Raw genomic sequence first — 22,599 nt, 5'->3', positions numbered from 1 at the left:
AGACAAAAGTGTATTGTAACATGCCTTTGACCTAACAGGGAATATTATCCAGACTCAGCACTTTCAGTGTAACTGAGCCATAGTTAAACACACTCAGATGCATTTTTATATACATACATACAAATAGATATAGAGAAGGGTTTGCCTTAGGTGTGATGCTTTCAAGTGTGGCTCTTCAGGTGGATGTGATGGTTCAGTCTTTTATTTCTGGCTCCTCCTAGTGCATGCACACAAGCGTTAGAGGTACGTAATAGATTATAGGATCACCTCCATAAAACTGTGGATTTCCCCCTTTTCAGTCTTGTAGTAATTAATGCTTGCTAAAAAATCCCACCCAATTTCAAATCTCATTTTTAGTATCTGTAATTCTCCTCCAGGCTTGCTCAGAGTGACAGTTTGGTAATTTTATAGTTTGGGTTTTTTTTCTCATGTTTTTAAAAGATGTGTTTTCATGCTTTTAAAAGATGCGCTTACATGCTTTTACATGCCTCAGTCAAATTTCTTCTGGGACAAGTAATCTGAATACAAGCTAACAAAGTTGTTTCCTTCTCATGGTGTTTGGCTGCTCAGTCAATTGATGAGTGAAGAAGAGGCAGCAGGAAACAGCAGCTGCCTTGTTAATCACAGCCCTGGGCTGCCATACAGAGAGGAAGTCTTTTATGTGGCAAGGGGGAGAAACTGTGAATGTATCTCCATAGGTATAATTGCCACTCCTTGTGAAGCCCTTGTGATGTGCAGTTTTCAAAGAGTGTTCCAAAAGGATCTGAACTTTCTCCAAGGCAAGATTGTAAGGGAAATTGTATTAAACAATCTTTTGGGAAGTTTTTCTTCCCTTAAACTTTTTCACAGATGTTACAGCATCTTTGCCTCGTTTTAAAAGAGGCATCATTGCCTCGTTTTTAACACCAGTGGACCTCATTTTAGCGATGCATGTTGCTGGATGAGAGCATGCGCCCACAAATACCAGCTTAAGCTAACGTTTACAGCCAGGCTCCATGATATTGAACAGCTGTATCCATCCTAGACCCTGGACTGACAAGACATTAAGAAACTGTTAAGAATAGTATCAAAACTGCAGAGGCACTTTAAAGCAAATTCTTTGTTAGCAGAAACTGTCTTTGCTTTCTATATACTCTTTCAACACATGTAATATGAAGTGGAAATAGAAGTTGTGTACGTTGCTTCCCTGCAGCCAAGACCTTGAAAATTCTTATTATCAGAATATTTCAGGACTGGAAACAAATATTACCCACGTAGGATACTTGTAATACAAGAAGTAAAAAATATCCTCTTAGTGTTTGTATATTAAAAAAAGAGTGATAACTGGAAACATCCTGTGAAGGGAAAGTAAGTAAACATTACTGATTTGTTTGCAGAGCACTGTCTTAGAAGCAGACAGCTGGAATTAGAACCACCATGAAAATATGCATAATACTTACAGCATTATCAGTAACTTTTTATCATTTTAGTTTGCTTCTTGGCTTTTATATCAAATACAGGTTGCATGGTCTCTAGAGCAGGCATTTTCTGTGAAGCATTTAAGTAGATCTTAGTCTGCTCTGAAACAGTAAGAGAGAGGACTGTATGTAGATCTTAACTGGATGTGGAAAGAGCTGGAGGAGTTCCCTATGCAGAAAGGAGAAAGAGGGAGCCAAACCTTTGGTGATTTATGACTCCGTGAACAACTTCGAGAACAGCCCTCAGCCCTCTCTTTGCCTTTTCCACAGCTCACCTAACTTCTGAAGTGCAGCTCTGCCTTATGTTTCACCTGACCTATTGCCACACTTACTTACACTGACAAGATAGTACACATGCACACGCTGGGATGTCAAGTGCTGGGGTAAAAACCACAGGTAACTGCTCAGCACATGCTCTTGATGTAAATCTTGTCCTTCCCACTAAGACCATTCTTTGCTACTCAGTCAGTGATTTTTATGAAACCTGTTAAAGGTTAACTTCGGAGACCTTGCTCCTCTGTTAAATGTGAGTGAAGTTGGTCAATGGGTTCAACCAAACTGCACAAAGGATAGACATTGTGGAGGCCAAGGAGTTGAGAAAACTGGCCTAAGAGTTCTCAAACATGTCTCATTTACTTTGAAGAGGGGCCTAGTAAACCCTGTTCTCAAAAGACAGTTTTCTGCATCATGGGAATCCACATCCAGGCGGTTTTGAAGAGGGAAATACATGCAGCAAAACTGCTTTCGATGAGAGCACTGCAAAATACCATAAACAGTCCTGACCATGTATTTGCAAACATCTGGCTTGATCCAGGCTTGCATCTCTTTAGATGAAAGAGATACTCAGTTGATGTAACCTTGCTTCCAGAAAGTTCCATTCTGAATAAGAAGCACAATCTGGGCTGCACTCAAGTTTTTAAGAGATTGTTTAAAGCAGTTGGTTTTCTTGTATTTTCCAGTAATATGTTCAGTGGGGCATGTACTAAAACAAACAAAAAGCGATTATTTTAGTGTTGTAAAAAATACCATTTACATCCAAGAAATAGATCAAAAGATGTTCTTTTATAAACAAAATTCCCATCCCGCAGACACAATGGTATGTACAATAACATCACACTTTGCCAAGAGATTCCAGTATAAGACACAGTAATTCAAAAGAAACAAAGTGTAAGTTTATTGGGCGCCAACATTTCTTAGTCAAGATCTAAGTAAAGAAAACACACAGTAGAAAAAGTTGTACAAAGCAGCAATGGATTTACATTACATTAAAGAAAAGTTACCCTAAGCTATTAAGTCTCAGTCCTAAAAAAAGTAAAAAGCCATCCTCAGGTATTGAACAGATATAGAATGACTGTAAAGTATACAGGATTATAAAACCAGCTTCTTTTGTCTTACCTCTATAATCCTTTAAAATGACAAGTGATTTTGTGTAACTGGAAAACTCCATAGCAAATATATTGGGTAATTCAAATTTCTAGAAACTGTAAGAAACTATTCCTCTGTACCCAAGCACTAAAAGTGATCCCATTTTCCTGGCTTTTTTTAAAGGGACACTGTCAAGAATAAGCCTTAAAATGTGCACTTTATATGTTTTTTGCATGTTACATTGCAAAAGATAGTTTGTTCTGGGTTTATGTACGTATTTTAATTAAAGATGCTGCTGCAATAGTGGGAAGCTTGTGTCTTTAAAAAGTAATTTGTATGGCTGAGGAACCAGAAAAGCAAAAAATGGATTAAGTCCTTTATTCTGGAATAGAGAGAGAAAAAGCAACATGGAAAATAAGCTCAACCCACAGAATTCAGATATATTTTTTAGACATCCTTGCAACAATTGAGGATGCCAAGGCAGCTTGTTATGACTCAATTCCTGGTTTTAAATTCTTTGATTTTATTAATATCAAGTATTCTTAATACAGATAAGTACGTTTACTGTATACAACCTTTCTCTTGATAGTGTCCCTTTATGTACAACAGTTATAGTACAATTTTCCACAAGTCATTTTAAATAAACAAGAATCAATGACATTAAAAAAATACTATTAGGCTGTGTTCAACAAAAACAACAACAAAGTTTTTAACACTGATTCATTAACAGTAACATTAAAAAAAAACCAAACAAACCCAAAACCCCAAACCCTTAAGCTTGCTTTGATTTTTATCTAAATCTTCTAGTAGGAAAATGTAAACAATTTTATTAAACAGTATAGGCACCTGCCAGATTACAGGCTCATGCCAGATATTTGCACCCTCACTGTTTAGTGCCAAAAAGTTAGGCATAGTCTGTCCTTATCCCATGTGAGTAACTTGTAGTTTTATCACTGGAAGCTTGGAAACAAAGAGTACGTATAGCTTCAGACCAAACCTGCGGCCCCCCCTTACTTGGGGAAAAACAAACATCAGACAAAAAAAAAATAAATCTACTGGATGTCACTAGAAGGCCTGCCTAAATAGGAAATGCAGGAAGAAGACTTTCAGAGCTGTGTTTTGGTTCATGGATAAGGCTACATCTCCCTTCTAAAACACGTAAGACAAATTCTAGTGTCACCCACTGCTTCAGCAGGTTATCTGCCCAATTAACTGTCAGAGGGTGTTTCACTCCCCCTTACAAAAAAAAAAAATCCCCCCAAAGTAGAGACTCTATTATTACTGGTTCATCTCCTTTGTTTTTATAAAACTACAGAACTATACCCTAGCTGTAGATGCAGTTTTTATGTAGAGGAAAATTAACTTAAACTTTTGGTTCTGTACCTATTTTCTGCCATTGCTCTTTCAAGGTTGATCATGGTCCCAATCTACCAAAGAGCTTAAGCACATGTTTTTAAAAAATTAAGACTGATCTTAAAGGAACTTAACTTAGACACTTTGCCAACACAGTGCCTGAAAAGAAAAACAAATCAAAATACGTTTCATGGCTCAACCCTGCTCCTCTTAAATGCAAGAAACATTTCCACTGTATTTCTACTGAAGCAGGATAGTCCTCTGAGATATATCCAACAGATTATAAAAATAGCAAAAAAAATGAAGAATTAAAGATTCTAATCTATATATTAAAACATCTGCACATTCCTGTCACAAAATTTAAGAAGCAAACCACTTTTTATATTTAACAAGACCTCGAACTTTGTGTCACTTTAGCACACAGCTAAAATATTAAACAAAATATGATGAAGACAGGCTTCTGTATCAATAAATTTGCCTTTTATTTTGGCTGAGGCCAAACTAGACACTCTTCAAAAGACCTTTATTTATAAACAAGCAACTAACATTTTTTTTTCCATAATTTAAGTTTTAAAACATATATTAAAGTTATATAAGTGGAAGCATATTTATTCGGTATCCTCCAAAATAAACACTTCTATCAAGGGCTTTTTAAGATACTGTATAAAAGCTAATAGAAAACCACAACTGCTATATAAATATCTCCTATTTAAACTTCAGAGATCCTGAATTCCTTTATTAAACAACAGGAACTGAATTAAAAAAAAACAAAACCAAACCAACCCACACAGCTCAAAAAAAAACTTACAAAAATTCAAACAAAAAAACCCCCAAAACCCAAACGCTTAGAAAGAGGCTACTTAGACCAAAATATTTTATGTATTTTTTTATAACACATAGTGTACTAGGAAAAACGTCAAGGTTCCTTCAAAGCTGTTGCACAAACTTTTCATTTAAGTGTGTGAAATTTATCATTGTATTACATAGCAGAATTCCAGTTGGAAGTTAGACCATTATGACACAGCTGACCTAGTTGCCATCTTGCTTCAGAAAGCACACGGATTTTTAAAAGGCTACATATAAATTTGCAGACTGTTGTGTAGAGGAATCATTGATGAAAACTTAGGAACCATTAAAAAAACCCCACCCCATGATTATATTTTATATGGACAGATTTCTTAAATACATTTAAAGGATACTTAGGGAAACTTTATGTTTTTCTGATTTTATTAAACCAGGTGAAGTGCAATAAACTTGTTCTGAAATTATTTCTGGTAAGAAAGAGATTTAGTCTTAATTAGGTGAAATAAAAAAGTCTGTAACTAAAAATGTCACTATTAAACAAGTACCTTGTTTTAATTGCAATGTCACCAAAAGAGTTTAACTGATACTCTAACAAATTAGCGCAATCATATTCAGGTATCATTTGCCTGAAAGAGGACAAAAAAAAAAAAAAGAATAACACGTTACTATTAGAAGTGTTCAGTAACAATTTTAAACAAAACTGAAACAGAAGAGGCTTGAAAGGAACATTGCAATATTTTGGTAGCTGAAAAAATGTCAGGGGTCCATCCTGAGCCAATTCTTTTAAATTTAACTTACAGGAAAAATAATGATAAAAAAACTCTGTGCTCTGACACACTTGGGCTTTCACTGAGAAAAGAATCTCCTCCTGCATGTGCCTAACTAAGGATTCCCATCTTCAGATTCTTAGGAGTTACATTTGTGCTTGATTTGCCTAAATCTTGGTATCAGCTTGCAATTCTTCTTAGTTGAGATGCTGAAATTAAAGATTCTTTCCTGCTTCCCCTGGAACTCATGACCTGTTGTTTTCAGCAAACACAGACTGGACTCAAGAGTATGTAGTGTGGAATGCAAATCCCTTCTCCCAGCCCACACAGGGTAAAGTTGGTCAGGATCATAAACACTGTTTGCATCATTTATGTTCACTTTAATTCATCACCACTCCAAGTTTAAATTCTAGTAGAAGAATTTTTCACCGTTAGTTTCCCACCTACTTCTGGGTAAATATTTCTTTTACTTACAGAGTAATTTTGGACCCTTACTATAGCTTCTGGTAAATATCAATGATCTCATACTAAACACTCCAGTTGATTTGAGGTAAAATAACGGAACCACACAAAATACCTGCATCCCATAATTACCATGATTTTCAACAAATCAGAAAACTGCAACACGGTATCACACATGACAGAAAGCGTCAGAAAGAAATATTCTATGCATTGTATTCATAAAATGCAGTGATTGTAGTGTGATGCTTTTCCTCTGCTTTGAGCTGGATATGTATGCTTAATACAAATTTCAAATACATACTTCTTCATTTATACAGGTGTCTATATAAATATTTACATTTTTAGTTTATATTAAAACATATCTTCGTACTCATGGCCAAGCTTATTACTCTGTGTAGGAACAGAACTCATCTTCTGTGCCTTAATGAGCTCTCTTTTTGATTTAATAGTTATACATTCCTTTGTAGTTAGAATTACAAACAGTTGTACAAATAGTGGAAACAAAATTATGAAACTTGTCTGACATCCATTCAATCTTAGTTCATATTATAAACAGTACCATTTGCATTAAGATGGCTGTTAATACGACTTCAACTACCAAAGTATCTATAGTAAATTAGTCTTTGGACATTATAGAAAGTAAAGTACACCCTCCCACCCAATTTTCCTTAGAAACATATAATTAAATGGCTGAAAGCAGGCTTGCTGCTACTTTTTATATAAAATCTTAATAATATTGCTGACTTTCTATTTTAATCTGCACAAGTTCCATATAACAAAAAAACAATCCTATGTTCCCTTAAAATATCAAACATTTGTATCCAATAACATCAGGATTACTCAAACTTGAGGTTTCTTTGTTATTGCTAAAGGTTTCTAAGACCTAAGTCAATATAGCAAGACACTCCATCCACTTCCTCCCTAACTGCAAGTGCATGGCAAGTATTTATATGGAGCTCATGTGTTTATTTCTTAAAAAAACCCATAAAATAATGAAGTTGGTTACAGTATTTCACTACTATAAACTCACAGTTAGACTCCAAATTGTTGTTACTCTTTCATTTAATATATAACTTTATATATAATACACACGCACACACCAACATCACGGGATGAAGATCCATGCATACAATCCAGATGTGATCGCATTTCAGTGTTAAATGAAATTAAAATCATTCTGTTACTATTAGATCCCAGACCACAGTATTTTAAATTACTCTGCTATCTACTAACCAAGTTAGTTTACCTTAATCTTCAAATTCAAGCAGCATCACAAATTCCAAATTTTTCCTCATCCTTGTTGTCACTTTGATCCTCTTGAATTTCTAGTTTACATGGCATACATCTGAGATCCTGAACACAGCCTCCAATGAACCAGCTTTTAAACTTATCTGTTAAAGCTAATTGTGTGTCTGTTCATGGCTCCAAAGACTAAAAGCAGTCTTGAAAGTCCTATGACAGAGTTTACACATGTATTGTCTTTTGAAAGTGATTGCTGAGAGTGGTGGAGCATGATAGAAGAGTGTATCTGACTCCTGTGGTACAAACAATTTTTCAGTAGTAGTGGAGCTTTCAGATAAGCCGGTCGGACTATCAGGCTCCAAAGGCTGGATTTTGGGGAGGGGTGGGGGAGGAGGTAAGGGTGGGGGTGATGGAGAATTAGCTGGTGGACATATCTCAGGCTCCTTATTTGTGGACTCCTCTGCAGCCTGTGACATATGAGACTGGAAGTGACTCCACAGCCGGAAGTTGGTTCTGAAGGCCTTGTTACACACGTGACAAATAAATGGCTTCACAGAGCATAACAGCTCTTGGTGACGCTCCAGTTGTTTGCGTACAGTGAAAATCTTCCCACACTTTTCACAGGGCCACAAACCAGCATCTTTGTTGGAGACTACTTCCTTCGGTTCCCTGCTCGTTTCGGTGACCTCATCCTCTATATCATCCACAGGCTCTTCTTTGATCTGAATTTTAAACTGCTTGGAAACACTCAGGTCTTCAGGGAGGCAGGAGGAATCTTCAGAATCAAAATTTATTTGTTCTGACGAATCACTGAACACACCATCTTCCTTTGCAGTAACAAAATTGTTCATTTTATTGGATTCTGCCTGAGGAGGCAATCTTGATGAACTAGTTATTTCACCATTGTGATCCAGGATAGGTAAAGAAAAGTTCTCTGATGGAGCCATTGTGTTTTGATTATGAACTTCAACTTGATGACGCCAAATACTAAAGGATGATTTAAAGGTACGCATACACTCAAGACAAGTAAGCTTCTTGTATTCACACTTGCTTTCATGCTCATGCTTCAGCTCTGGAGAAGAAAATCTAAGGCTGCAGTAAGGACAGACAGTAGCATTTCTACAGAGTCGCTCATGATTTCCCTGTTCAATAAGTGAAGAGAGCTTAGCATTGCAAAGACGGCACTGATAAACCTCTTTGTTTTCTGCTGGACTTTCAATATGAATATGATCTTTCTGCTTAAGAGCCTTATTTCCTCCAATTGGTTTCTCTCCTGGGTGCATTTTTATGTGCTGCTTAAATTGTGAGAGGAAACGAAACGCTTTCCCACAATAGGTACAAATATAGGCTCCTTTGGTTCTCGATCTTAAATTCCTTTTGATGACTTGTTGTGCTTGTGAAGCAGACTGTCCCGGAAAACCTTGCTTGCCACGTCTTAGTTTAACGATTAGAGCCTTCTTAATTTCTCTCTCTCTCACTATATCAATCAGTTTTCTTTGGAATTTTTCATCCAAAACAGCATGCGAACTGGAAGCTGGTGAGGGATTCTTCACAATTCCATGTTGCGTCTGGCAGTGCGTCCACACTTTGAAATTTGTGTGAAACCTCTTGTGGCATATGTCACAAGCATAGGGCTTCTCTGGATTATGATACATGTTAACATGACGATGAAGACCTGCTGTTGACCTGAAAATTTTAAGGCAGTGCTTGCATTTAAATTTTTTATTTGGCCTTGCTTCTTCCAACTCACTGTATTCATCTTTACTGACATCAGAATCAGGAAAATCAGCATCAAGGTGCGTAGGGCTTGAGCCTTCCTCAAAGTTATCTTCTGACCCAGGAGAACCCTGCTCATCTGCCTTCAGTTTCTTGAATGGTATTGTTCTATCAGCTTGAAATCTCCTCTTTGCTGGAAGGCTGCTTGGTTCCTTATGATCATCCTCAGTTTTAAAAGAAAAGTCTTTATTTGCCAATGCTGAAGCATCACCCACTGTAACTCTTATTATTTCAGCAGGATCTGAAAGTGGACTGCTAGGTTCAGTTTTTATTCGCACCTCTGTGAGAGGAGAAGCAACCTCCCTATCAGTTGACTGAGAGGCACTGAAAGACCTAAGGCGATGTGGGTGTATTACCTGTGGTTTTTCATCTGCGACTAATTTCTCTGATGACTCTTTCAAGGATGACTTTTGAGATACAACATTAAATGTCTTCTGGGAATCATTAATTCCTGGTGAGGAGGATGATGATACCTGTGAAGGTTTTAGGTCAACAGAAGGTGAGTAAATGGGAACCTGGCTGTCCATGGACAGTGATCTTCGAAGGAGACTTTTTACAAGTGGCCCACTTCTGTCAATACTTTGGTTTTCTGGACGAGATCCACTAGATGGGATTACTAGCCCTAACTTTGAGTAGTATAGCAAATTCCTGTCTTCACCTTGACAACTTCCTTTTCCTGCCTCTCGCAACAAAAACGTAGATTCTGATGTACCACGCAGAGACAAGACTGGTGGGCGCGATCTTTTTAATGACATCTCTGCAGCCTTTCCTCTTAAAAGCTGACCACTGCTTCCTGGTTCATCGCTTGCAATTTCTTTTTCTGCTAAAGGCATTTGAGGAAGTACTGTGTTCTTTTTCAGTAAACCACCTCTGCTCTGATCCTCCACAGTTCCAGAAGTTTCATGAACCTTGGTATAGCTCGCAGGGCTTTCTTTCAGCCATCTCCTTTCAGTCAGTGACAAGTTGTGAAGGGTTTCAGCTGGTTTTGTTACTTGTGGTCTACTGCTAGTTTTGACAGCAACAGAGGATGAAGGTTTAGAAGTATGGCTTAAATCATGTGTTTGATTTATACCTTTCACTTGTGCTTCAATTCTGTTCTGACAGACAATGACACTTCTCTTCTGAGAACTACTTTCATCTTCATCTTGATACAGTATCTTTTTCATAGGGCAAGCAGGAAAAGGAGCTTGAGGACTCTTAGAAACAATGTTTGTAAGAAAGGATATTCCAAGACTGTAGCCCAACTCTTGCACAGCTGCAAGACTGCCTTTCTCAATGAACAAGGATGAAGAATAAATGTAGTTTAATACATTATCAAAAGCATCTGGCTCACAAAAGTCAAGTTGAAACACTGACTGAGACTCATTCTCCTTATTCGTGAACAGAGTCTGGAAGTATTCACTGCTGGCAGCCAGAACGTTTTTATGAGCTCGAAATTTCTGATCTCCTACAATGAGAACAACATCACACAGCTGTCCCTTTAGACGCTCCTCATTCAGTGTGCTTAGAAGTGAAATGGCATGAGCTGGATTTATGTAATGCAAGAGCCCCTCCATGATTCTGGTGTTTCTGAAAAAGAACAACAAAAAAGAAGTTGTAGGTTACCTCTTGTGAACAGTTGTTAGAGATTAAAGTAAACACACCTAATCCTTCTGTATTTCATAAACTGGCTAACCCAACATCAACAGTGCTGAAGAAAGCATCTTGTCTGGAGGAAAGCTATGGGAATTAGAATAAAACTCTTACCACAAGCATGAGAAGAACCATCTCATGTGCCTGCTTTCAAATACAGTGCTAAATACTCATTTTACAACAAGAATATTACACCTAACTAACTGGTGGACTGTGTTCTCTTCCAGCAATATATCTGTCCACATGATGGAACAGTTCAATCCTTTCACTATCATCTCAGCTTTAGCTTTATGAAGATCTATCTTGACAACTACATTGATAAACTATTTGAATCAGATATCTAAAGCTCAGTTATGCCAAGCCACTTTTCTGAGGTTAAGTAACCCTGTCGGTTTCCTGCTGAATAAACAAATTAACAGGATTTTGTTATAATTTTTAATAGGATGATGGAAAGAGCAATACTGGGAAGGCAGAAGAAAACAGGATTATTGTCTGTAATCTAGATTCATTCATAATGTTTGCTTAGGCTTAATAAGTATTGTTAATATATACTTCTAGCTATCAAATATGTCACTTATAACTGCACGGACAGGATCTCGTTTCTTGGAAGTGACACAACTATAACTGAAGTATCTGTGCTTGCTTTATTCTAACTCTGTTTTATTTGTTAAAATAAGAGCACTTTATGCCCACAACCCATAAAGTTGAGGAACAGCTATCCTCAGATGCATCCAAGAGTACACTAAGCACCAATTAAACTGCAGTACAGAAATCTCCATTTCCATATGCTTCAAAACACAACCTGCTTCTTACTGCAGGATATCTCAGTAACTCAGTACACTGCTCCTAATTAGATCTTAACAAAAGAAGAGACTCAGGTTTTAAGTTGGTTTAAACCAAGAACTTCTGGGACACGAGCTGAAATTTGTATTATCTGTGCGCATGCACAGACATAGAGAAATCAGCAATATCCAATTTTCTTTTCTCATGCATGCGCTTACAATTCTGTTCAAGTTAACCTTTAAGAATTTTACACTATCTTCCTCCATGGTGGTAGTAAAACAAGCCAGTGATGTGTCTGATTGAAGCAATTCTCTTCTTTCACAGCTGACTTGAGAAACTACTCTTTAGTTTATAATTTATACATGATGTATGCCGCTACAACAAAAAGGTGTCACTATTCATCAGCTCACAAGGAAAACTGATAATAAAAAACAATATTAAGAAGCTATAACCCTTTGATTAATGTGGGTGGTATATCTTATAACAAATGGATACAAGTAAGTGATCAAAGTCTAAATCGGTATTATTGAGAAATGACTTAAAAGTGTGCTGCATTCAGAGTCGTGGGGCATTGATCATACCATAGGGCTAAGCTACCACCTCTAGATCTCAAACTACCTTGTCTGAATGACTTAACAGCATCATGACTGTAGCAAAAGCAGAATTCTGTTTCCTCACTCGATTGGTACTGAGTGTTTCAGCGCTTTGCAGTATCATTTCATAAACACTAATTTATCCTTAATTCACATCAGAGTTACAATGCATAATTCCCCCAATCCCCCTAAAAAATGCAGAGCAGTCAAGCTTCTATGAATTTGAGAAACCAATCTGACTTAAGTTAGCTTTCTATGTTTTGCTTAGAACGACTGTCAGTGCTACCCGTATCCTTTGCAGATGCCACTGCAATTTAAAGTGGTGGAGTTTGATTGGCTCTAATCCAGTCCCATGGCCTAAGCATGCATTAACACAAGGAGTGTTATTAGAACGAGTGTTCCAGGAATGCATCTTTTCCTTTAGCTTCATCTGAAAGACACTGAATTTGCAAACTCAAGTGATTCATCTGGATGCAAGTTGTAGCATAGGATATGGAGGTAACAGATGAATAGTATGCTTATGAAGGAAACTTGAACTGAAGCAGTATTATAGAGAAATCCAACAGAAGCAGGTGTAGAACCCATACTTCAAGAACACAGTAGGAAAGGAATATATTAGTCAAATGTTTTGAAATATTTTCAGGTATTTCATTTTAATCTGCTTTACCCAGGCCTTGTGTTTTGTGTAAGACACTCACAGAGTAAACACCATGTAATTACTATGTGTTCCTTACAACAGTCTCATAAACCAGTAATGCTATTAGTAGAGACAGGTGTAAAATCTGCAGGTCTAAAGCAGAATCCAAGTCACACATCCTTCTTCTACATTCTTTTTATTCACAGGACACCTTCAATTTATTACATTAAATAAGACAGGGATAAGCATTCCACTACGATCCTCCCTTTTATTCTCAGAGCAGTCGCTTCTGTGAGGTGGAGGCAGAACTCTTTTGTACAATATAACTGTGTCACTTTAACAGTAACCAAGGCCGCAACATACACAAATGGCAAGGGACATAATTAATCCTGCAAAGGCAGCATTAATCCTGGAATTTCCTAATTCAAGCGCTTGACTTTCAGCTTAATAGCCTTTAAATGTAACAGTCAGAAATAAAACAAGCTATGATACTTCAAGGACCAAACCAGAACTGGTTTGCAGAACCATTTTAAGATGTTTACACAGATCAACTGAAAGCCTGAAATATTTAGATACAAAAAAATGCCAAAGACTACTACAGCAAATGTACACTGAATTAAAATTTTACTACATGAACACTTTTCAATAACAAAGTTGATCAGAGACTGCACACTGCAGTTCACTCCTTCAGCCCTGCCAGTACAAATATTCGCAGGCATGTTTTACACTGCAGCTCAGATAATAAATAAAAAACCCAAATACTGTTTCTTTTCCAATGCTGGTCAATTTTTATATTAAACCACAATCTCAAGAACAATTGCATTGGCATAACTGAAGAGGCAGCAAATGGTGGTAGTGGAGCAGCCACAGGAAGACAAAAACTCCTTACAACAGTTTGTCCTCACAGCCAATGCTTGGCTCCCTGTGCTCAGCCTGACACAAAAAGGTGTGCCTAGCCTGTTATCTGCAGATAACAGAACTATGGCAGTCTCTTGAATACTAGATGTTGATTACAGGTGTTTGAGGACTCGTACTTCCTCAGCCGAAGATTATTTTGCCACTAACTACCTAACGTTTTTCCTCCAGATAATCTGCTTCTATTCTCTCCAACCATTCTTTTCCAGCCACCTTTGCTACTCACTGGAAACAAAGCTTTTTCCTCTTCAATTCCATAATGTATGGGTTACATCAAGGGAACAGTAGGAGCATAGCAGAAAAATCTCCTATTGTCTGTGTTCAGGTGCCACACGCCAGCAGCTGCTGGTCCTCAGGAGGAACAGTGACAGCAAGAGTCCAGACCCAAGAAGGGCTAGTTCAGCTGGAGCACTGCAGCCTTCCTGATTTTAGTGTCAGTCTTCAACAGCCCTCTCTACCAATCTCAGCAAACAAGATTTCAGAAATCTAAATACCAAATTTGGTGCAAGATTATTTTATTTTGGTTTTGAACAAGGATAGAAAAAGACAATTCTACTATTTCAAAATTACTTTCTGACAAAAGGAAATTGCTCTTCACAAGCAAAGGGTGAAAAAGCTTAATCTTTGGCCCAGCAGCTTATTGATCTTCAACATACACCTGCTTTTGAAGTGGTACTTCCCCTTCCTCCCCTCCACCCCTTACTATAACATGTCATCCTCCCAGCCCTGTGGTACCCTTCTCTTCCTTTCACCATCTCTGCTGCTCATTTGCCCTCCCAGTAAGTTGATTCAGCTCCCTAAAATGAAACGGGAAACAAACAAAATCAATCCAGCTTTTTAGATATTTTTGCTGTTTTACTGTTAGGAGCTTAACCAGCTCACCGAGAGGTCAAATAAGCACCAGAGTTGCAGCAAAAGAAGACAAGAACCTACCCTTTCTTTGTCAGCAAGTGGTTTGGTCAGCTCTGCCCATCTGAAACTTGACCTTAAGAAGCAATGAAGTGACTGATGCTGAAACCTTACTGGTAGAATTAGGCAGGTATTTATGTGAACAATTTCAGCATAACAGCTTGCACTTGCAAATACACAAGCGACTAAAATAAGATGTTGATGTTGCCTGCTGACTTCCATTACAACAACATAGCTGTCAGCTAAAGCTGTGTTAACAGCATGCTGGGGGTGGCAGTGAGAACCTGAAACACTTAATGAGATGCAACGCCGCAGCAAGGAGCACCAGGGCTGTAAGAAACCGCAGCTAGAAGCGGAGAATACAAGGAAGGAGGAAGAAACAACAGAGGAGACTGGCAAGACTGGGGACTGAACAGGGGTTTCAACAGGGATAACGTACACAAGAAGTGTGGTGGGAGCAAACCCACTGAAAAACACATAGAAACATGGATTATAAGTCAGCCAGGAAACACAAATGACTTCCTGGTGTATCCCCCTGTAAATGCGGGAATATTGCACTCAGTTGCAAGTGCTTTGCACAGGATTTGAAGGCTCTGAAAATTCACATGCTGCTTCAGACACAACAGGGGAAAAACGTTTCATTACTCACCATGAGTTCAGATACAAAAGGAACCTACACTGCTTAAACTTCTACTCAAGGATCATATGTTGGATTTTATTATGTCAGTTTGACAGCAGTTCATCAAATGCCTCTGCTCCCATCAACAGCCTTGGCAACACAGATATTCTCCTACAGTCCATGTATATATATTTACAGACACACTCCCTGCTACACATCCCCAAAAGCTATATGTGAAAGCTCCAAACCTGCAGAGCAAGGTTGTTTGCACTTGTATAATCTTTTTCTAACCAAATATTTGAGTAATCTCTCGTTGCAAGTTTGGGGATTCTGTTTTTCTGGATTGAACCAAATGTGATTTAAATGGCTATCACTGTTTTCACTGGAAATAATACTGCAGACTTTCTCCATGAAGACAGACTTTTTTTCTTTTCCAATGGGTCATCAGCAAGGAGACACTGGTATGAAGACAGGCATAAAATCAGATAAATAATGTATTTGCTAGTGTGTGAAATTGATGTATTAATTTTCAACCACTCATCCTTCACACAGAAAGCAGAAGAAATTTAGAGCAAAGGAAGAAATTCTATAATATTGTGCAGTTTATTTTGCCCCCCACTAGAGACAAAGAATTAACAGGTATCCTGATATAAGAAATTACCTTTGAAATTAGAGGCTACTTTTCACACGCAGTACCCTTAGTTCTGCCAACTGACACTCAAAATAGCTCCTCCCAACTTGCAGCAAACTACAAGACGTCAGAGCAGCACCACAAAGTTCCACTGGTCCTTACTCTTGTTTACAAACAAGCAGCAGCTAAGCGTGCAATGTCATTTTACTCTCAGTCTAACCTAACCAGGGATTGCTCCTGCAAGGAGCTCCTGCAAGGAGCAATTCATCTCTCCTCCCTCACCAGGGAAGGACTAGCTCGCTGTCAGATCAGCAAACTGATCCAGCCAGCCGCAGGATTGCACAGCTACTAGATATAAGGGAGAGGGCACTAGCTGTGAGCTTTTCTGGTTCTTCTTGAAAGAGTCCATGAAGATTAAAACACAGCAAACACAGTTTGAGAAAGTATTTGTGCTTAGCCTCAATGCCTCAAGCGAAAGGTGTCTAACTCATCATCCAAGTTTCTGTAAACTAAATCAAGGGACTAAGAAACTTAAAAAATATCTTTCGCTAAAAGTCCCTTCAGGTTTTATTCTCCTGAGTTTCAGAACATTGCCATTAGTCTCTGATGGGGCAAGCTCAAAAGGCTTGATGGCTATACAACAGAAACACCTACAAAAACCTCATCTGCAGAAATATTTCGTATGACTTTTTGGTAAGAGATGCATGAAATTGAGAATTTGAAGAAGGGGAGACACACATCAAACATATACACATATATTCTTTCTCCAGGTTGACTTTATTATTTTTCTGGTAATGCTGAGATACACTTACCAAACTGAATAATATTCCGTTATCTGCTTTACTATATAAGCCACTTTTTTTCCCTGTTTAACTGTCTCAATTCACAATAAAATCTTGTCTACATACTGCTTTTGATTTTGCTGGTATAGTGAAAATGACAAGCCTTACTTGTGGGCACATTTCTATTAATATAAAGGTGCTTTGTACAGGCAAAGTACATTTCAGATGGGAAGAGAAGCCAATTATATGACGATAAGGTACTTTTCTATCAACAGAATTGTGTTTACACTAAGATTTCTGTAAGAAAACAAGAGACTGGGGGAAAAGTAATGCACTTACTCTGAAACATGCAAAACTAATATAAAACCTGGGCCTAAAAATTGCCAAGTGAGAAACCTATGATTCAGGGAACGCAGGTATCTTCCACCCACTGAAGGGATCCAAAGAAAACGCCATTCAGCCATCATCTCCATTCAGCCATCAGTAATTATGGGCAAGATACTGGGAAGACGATACTGCAAAAGGGGAAAGACAACAGCAATTTTACATGAGTTTTACATAAGAGATTTACAAGGTCATGAATAGCACATGGAAGATTTTCAGCTTATTCAAAGTCCACGTGCATTTGGAGGCAGGCAACATCTCACATACCTTAAAATTCATAATTAAAAATCCCCCTCCATGAACAAGAACACTTTCCTCAAAAGTATTTATGAGAGAGGAGCTGGCCCCGTTCTTACTGAACTTCCAGGGAATTTGGCCATTTAACTCAACAGCTGAAAGACTGTACTTAAGAGTTATACCCTGGCACAAATTAAACCAATTCCTTTTGGTTGTGACAGGTAAATTACATTGTGGCAAACAGTGATTAGAAACCACTGTAATTCTGCTGCTTTTCCTCACGTTTCTTACTTCGAAAGGGCTTTTGCGAGGCATATTTACTATTCAAGTACACAATTTTTAAAAGATTCTCTGAAGATACTCACAAATGTATTCAGACCAGAACACCAAAGAGTTCACCCCAAAGTACCTTTAATGCTTTTTTAGCTCGTGGGCACCCACCCCACTGAGAACAGTGGCACAATCCTAGTTCTAGTGTACTTTGGTGTCAGGCTTGGCGCCGGTCTGTGCCTGAGCCACACAATGGTGGAGGAAAAGCAGTGGATGAGAGGGATGGGGAGCGAGAAGTGGCAGAGACACCCACTGTTCACCATGTAAGAACTGTCTCTGTGCTCACCACAACTTATCAAGAAGAGATTACTGAGAATGAACTGCAACCTAAAGATTACTCACACCGTTAAAGTGCTGATGCAGGACAAACCATGGATAAGGAGATTAATGCTCTGAGACAAAAAAAGTGAAAATACTTCTTCCTTTCCTGAAGACTGCAATTTAATTGTATACAGATTACTATGGCAGGACAAAGCATTACAACATTTTTTTTGAAATTATATGGCCAAAGGATTTTTCATGCCTTTTCATCACAGACTGTACGAAAGGTTTTGTACCACAGAGGTGTGTTCACTAAATCTCAGAGAGAAAACCCCCTCAACAATCAGGACTAGGTGATAAAATTCTATTTTGATGGTCTGTAAGGCTGCTGAACTGATGGTGGCAGTGGTGGAGGCAAAATGAGTTTAAGAAGGTGGAACTACTGCATAACACTTCCTCTCCTGCTCATAAAATATGCCCAAACTATTCTGGAACAACGTAATACATAAAGTAGCCAATAATCAAAGGCAACAGATAGTTACTTTTTTATTTCACTGCTGAATGAAAGAAAATGTAAGAGAATTGTTGTCTTAAATATTATCATTAAGAAAAAGAAGGAAAAAAATTACAGCACATAGGCTAATATTAAATCTATACTATAAATATTTTGGGAAAGCAAATCCCTTTGCACAGAACATACATTTTAAAGCAGGGCATACTGCAGTCTTTCCACTTGCAACAAAAGATTTTGCTGCCTCTCAAGATTTCTTTTTCTTCCCTACCAAGCATCGCAGATCATTAAAAGTAGTAGAGTTCATTATGAAACAGCTCACTCGCTCAGAAGTTGATAATTTCTTTTAATGAGAGCTGGAAATAGCTGTGACTGTGGTGCGTGACTCAGAGCATAGTACCTCCCAGTGCAGTACAAACCATATGGTGGTTACAGCCCAACTTCCTCTCCCAGCTCCTCCTTCCTCCACCCTGGAAGTCTACACGTGTTTATAGACCATACTTATCACTATTTCTCAGATGAAACAACTGTCAAAATCTTGACTACTGTAATGGGAAATTACTTGATGTTATTTTTATGGTATCTGCTTCACAGCTACTTAAGTTCGAAAAGAAACAACCTCAATATGGTAAAAAAGCTCATGGCTTCCTGTAAAGTTATCCTTTAAACCCAAACATCAGCATGCCTCTAACTAATTTTAAGGAAAGCGTAGTCAGCGCTACTATGAAAATCACAGCACTAACTATTTAATTCTCTGGATATCGGTATTCTCTAGCATCACAGACACAAAAACACAAAAACATGAGCTCACAAACCCCAATCTCTTAGCGAAATCAAGCTTCTAGTGATCTGCAGCATTCTCAGACTGAGAAACATGTTGAATTTGAGTCACCTGACTAAGTATCACCCTGCCACCAGGAACCTACACACTAGGAATAGGAAGCACAAATATCAACATGTATCACACTGGTGTACGATTAAAGGTAGAATGCAAAAAGGACTTCAGGAACTTAGAATCTATTGCCTCTTTTTACATCAAATAAGTGATAATGCATACTAAAGGATAAGTTACCTTATGCATTAAAAAAAGCACCTAACTCATTATGACTTTAATCCTGTTTGGGATCACAAGGCAATATTGAAATTAGTGGAGGAGCAAGAACACCACTGAGAGTGAAAGACATGGTCACTCACTCTCAGTTCTGCTCCCAAGGGGTCATCTTCATTCCAGTGGCCGCAGGGGAGCTCAGAGCTGGAGATGTGTCTGGCACACATCGTTATAGCTAAAAACTCCACAGGTTGTCATTTGTGACATCTCCCTGCAAGTCCCTGCTGAGAACATGCAAATGACAGTTCCTTAGATGTTCGCAGCATCTTTAGATGTCTGGACTTCCTACAGGTAAACCAAATGTTCTTATGAGATTACAACCATACAGCATGTGGGTAATAAAATTTCTGACAGAAAGCGATGTCAGATGCCCTTCCACCACAAAAAAGGCCACATAATTTGCGTTTTTTTGCCAACAAGGTTTATAAAAACAGTTGCTAAAGTTTGCTCAAAACTTCCCCTTAAGAACATCACCATAACCCTGGTGGAAAATTTTAGTCAAAGCAGATGGTTTGTCAGCACAAAGTCAGAACAGAACACTGTAACTGGCAGCGTTCAGGCAACACAAACAAAAAGCAGTAGATTTACCTGTAACACACATCTACTACCCCTCATTTAGTATTGAAAACCTTGTTGTACAAAAAACACATTAAAAAGATCTATATTGATATGAGCTTTTATCTGAGGATAACAATATTAACTGTAACTAAACTACAAGATCCTCACCGTATGGAATTCACCATAATCCCTTCTTATACCTGCAGCCTACCTACCGCTTACTCCCACTACAACAAAAAAAAAAAACAAATAGCTTTTAAAACAAGTGCCATTTCATTATTAAGAACTTACTCAGGACAGAATTAGATTCCACAGTATTTCCTGTCTCAGTAATAACTCCTTTGAGTTTTCCTGCCGTTCAGTACTTCACATGAGCTGTATCCAATCTGGACATACAGTGACAGTATGGACTTTAAAAGTAAGATTGTCTGACAGCTGTGGTCAGGTCAAACACCTCCCACAGCTTTCTGCAGGCACAGCACACGCTGCTGTGCAGTCCAGAGGAAGGACTTTCCCGCTAGATTACGAGACACACTTTTTCCTCATGACTAACACAGCCAAAGAACACTTGGACTAGTCAAAGCTACACTTTAATACCTGCATGTACTTATACGCCGCAGGAACCTTGCTGGGATGCTTTCCGCCCTGAAACGCGCAGGCTAGCGCGGCTCTCCCTTCAAGACACACCGGGGAGGACCTACAGCACCGAGACGCAGCCCCCCCGGCTCCTCTGCCATGTTTCACAGCTCAAGACCGGAGCCGCCACCTGCCCGCGGGCAGCCCCACAGGCGGAAGCGCCGGCAGCCTCCGCGGCGCCGCGCCCCGGCGGCTCCTCACGCGGCCGTTGCGGCGCGGCGGGGCTGGGCAACCTCCTCCTGAGGCGGTGCCGCCACCCTCCCTCCCGCGCAGGTAGAGGTGGGAAGGGGGGGGGGGGGAAACGACACGAGCGAGCGAGCGGGCAGGCGGGCGAGCGTACGGCCCCGCGCGCCTGCCTTCCCGCCACCCCACCCAACCGCAAGCGGGGCGCAGGCGCAATTACGCGGAACTCCGCACCCAGCAACGCCGCCGCCCCACATGCGCGTAAAGTAAGAGCACGACCGCAGGCGCTCCGCCACAGGCGCGCCGGCGCAGTTGCGCGGGACTCCGGCCGTGCGGGGAGGGAAAGGGGCGGGCGAAGAAGGAGGGGGGCGCACCACACGCCCGCGATGGGCAGCCGGAGCATGCGCAGAAGGCAGCAACCCCAGCGAGTCTTATGTGGCCGTCGGCGGCGGACACCCGCCGCCGCTTCCTCAATGAGCAGGGAGCATGCGCGGGGAGGGGGGAGGGGGAAGGCGAGCGACAGGAGTTTCGTAACCGACGCATGCGCGCGGCGCGGCTCAGGGACCGCAGCCCCGCTCGGTGAGGGGGGAGGGGAGGTTAAAAAAAACACCACCTCAGAGTTACGTCAGGAAAAGACGCCTTTGTACACGGGGAGACCCGCGCGGCGCGGGCAGCCCCCGGAGCGGGCGCAAAGCGCTGCCGTTACTCACCCTCTCCGCCGCCGGCCGCGCCCCACCCCTGCTGCCCCCCTTACGGCGCCTCCTTCTCACTGCTCAGCCCGCGCGCGCTGCTGCCGCCGCCGCCGCCGTGATTCCATCCATCTTGAATTTGACGTCATCCCACACCAGGGATGAGGTCATCGAAGGGAACGCTCGTCACGTGCGCGGCGCTCCGATTGGCCGGCGGGGGAGCGGCGGAGGGGCGGGGGGGGGGGGGGGGGGGTATGACAAGGGGGGTGGGGGAGCCGTCGCGCTGGCGCGGCGGTGGGGAAGGGCAGCGGGGAGTAGACGGTTAACGGGGATTCCCTTCCTTTACCCGCCTCCCGCTCTCCAGACAGGTACCGAACGGGCGGCAGCCCTCACACGCGCTCATCGGCCATCGGCGCCGCGTGGCGGGGACGGCGACTTAACGCCTGGAGTCCCCGAGCACGTCTCCGGCTGCCACCCGCTCCCCCACCTCCCGTGCGGGAGGGAAACTGAGGCAGCGGGAGGGGGAAGGGGGGCACACGGAGAGGCAGGGCCCGGTGTCCCCCTTGTGGGGCCGGTGGCGGTCGGATTCGGTAGGGTGCTGCTGCGGTAACCCGTGCCCCCTCCTTGGCCTGGACTTTGTGTACTGCGGGTGGGGGGCTGCAGGGGGAAACCCGGTTCACCTAATTTAAGAGCCTCATATGCTGTGGGTTTGAAGGTTTTTTTTGGTGGTTTTGATTTTTTTTTTGGGGGGGGGGCTGATTTTTTTCTTCGGTTTGTGTTTTGTTTATTTTTTTAATAATTCTAATCCATGTTTTTCTAAAATGCAGGAGGTGAAGGTCCAGCTCAGTGTATGAAGAAACACTGTCCAATGACATCCTGCCTTGCAGGCCAGTCCGCTGTTCCCTGGAATTAGGGGCCCTGGTGGATTTTGGCTAGGACCCTTTGTAACTGCTGTGCTGGTTCATCTTTATGTGA

The 22,599-nt window shown here is 40.6% G+C and overlaps 1 protein-coding gene across 6 annotated transcripts; it reads right to left on the bottom strand.

Annotated features, from left to right (window-relative positions):
- Positions 1-448: 448 nt before the first annotated feature.
- ZBTB21 (zinc finger and BTB domain containing 21) lies at positions 449-21,848 on the bottom strand. Of its 6 annotated transcripts, XR_009743422.1 has the most exons (4): positions 20,714-20,902; positions 17,067-17,242; positions 7,455-10,795; positions 449-2,439 (listed from the first exon to the last, which is right to left on the bottom strand). XR_009743422.1 is itself a non-coding variant. In XM_061453514.1 (3 exons), the coding sequence occupies exons 2-3, from the start codon at positions 17,198-17,200 to the stop codon at positions 7,609-7,611; spliced, it is 3,321 nt and encodes a 1,106-aa protein (XP_061309498.1). In that variant the 5' UTR covers positions 17,201-17,242; positions 20,714-20,902; the 3' UTR covers positions 2,608-7,608. The 6 variants fall into 6 exon arrangements, 5 of the variants coding, with proteins under 5 accessions (XP_061309498.1, XP_061309501.1, XP_061309502.1 ...); XM_061453514.1 differs by lacking the exon at positions 449-2,439 and having other exon boundaries at positions 2,608-10,795; XM_061453517.1 differs by lacking the exons at positions 449-2,439; positions 20,714-20,902 and adding an exon at positions 19,645-19,681 and having other exon boundaries at positions 2,608-10,795.
- Positions 21,849-22,599: the final 751 nt, after the last annotated feature.

The sequence above is a fragment of the Pezoporus flaviventris genome, unplaced genomic scaffold (assembly GCF_033815535.1).
Source record: "Pezoporus flaviventris isolate CSIRO_AGI_PZ_B2104156 unplaced genomic scaffold, CSIRO_AGI_Pfla_v1 ptg000015l, whole genome shotgun sequence".
Taxonomy (NCBI): Eukaryota; Metazoa; Chordata; class Aves; order Psittaciformes; family Psittacidae; genus Pezoporus; species Pezoporus flaviventris.
Note: the sequence above shows the minus strand (reverse complement) of the source record. Positions and strands in the feature narration are given on the sequence as shown.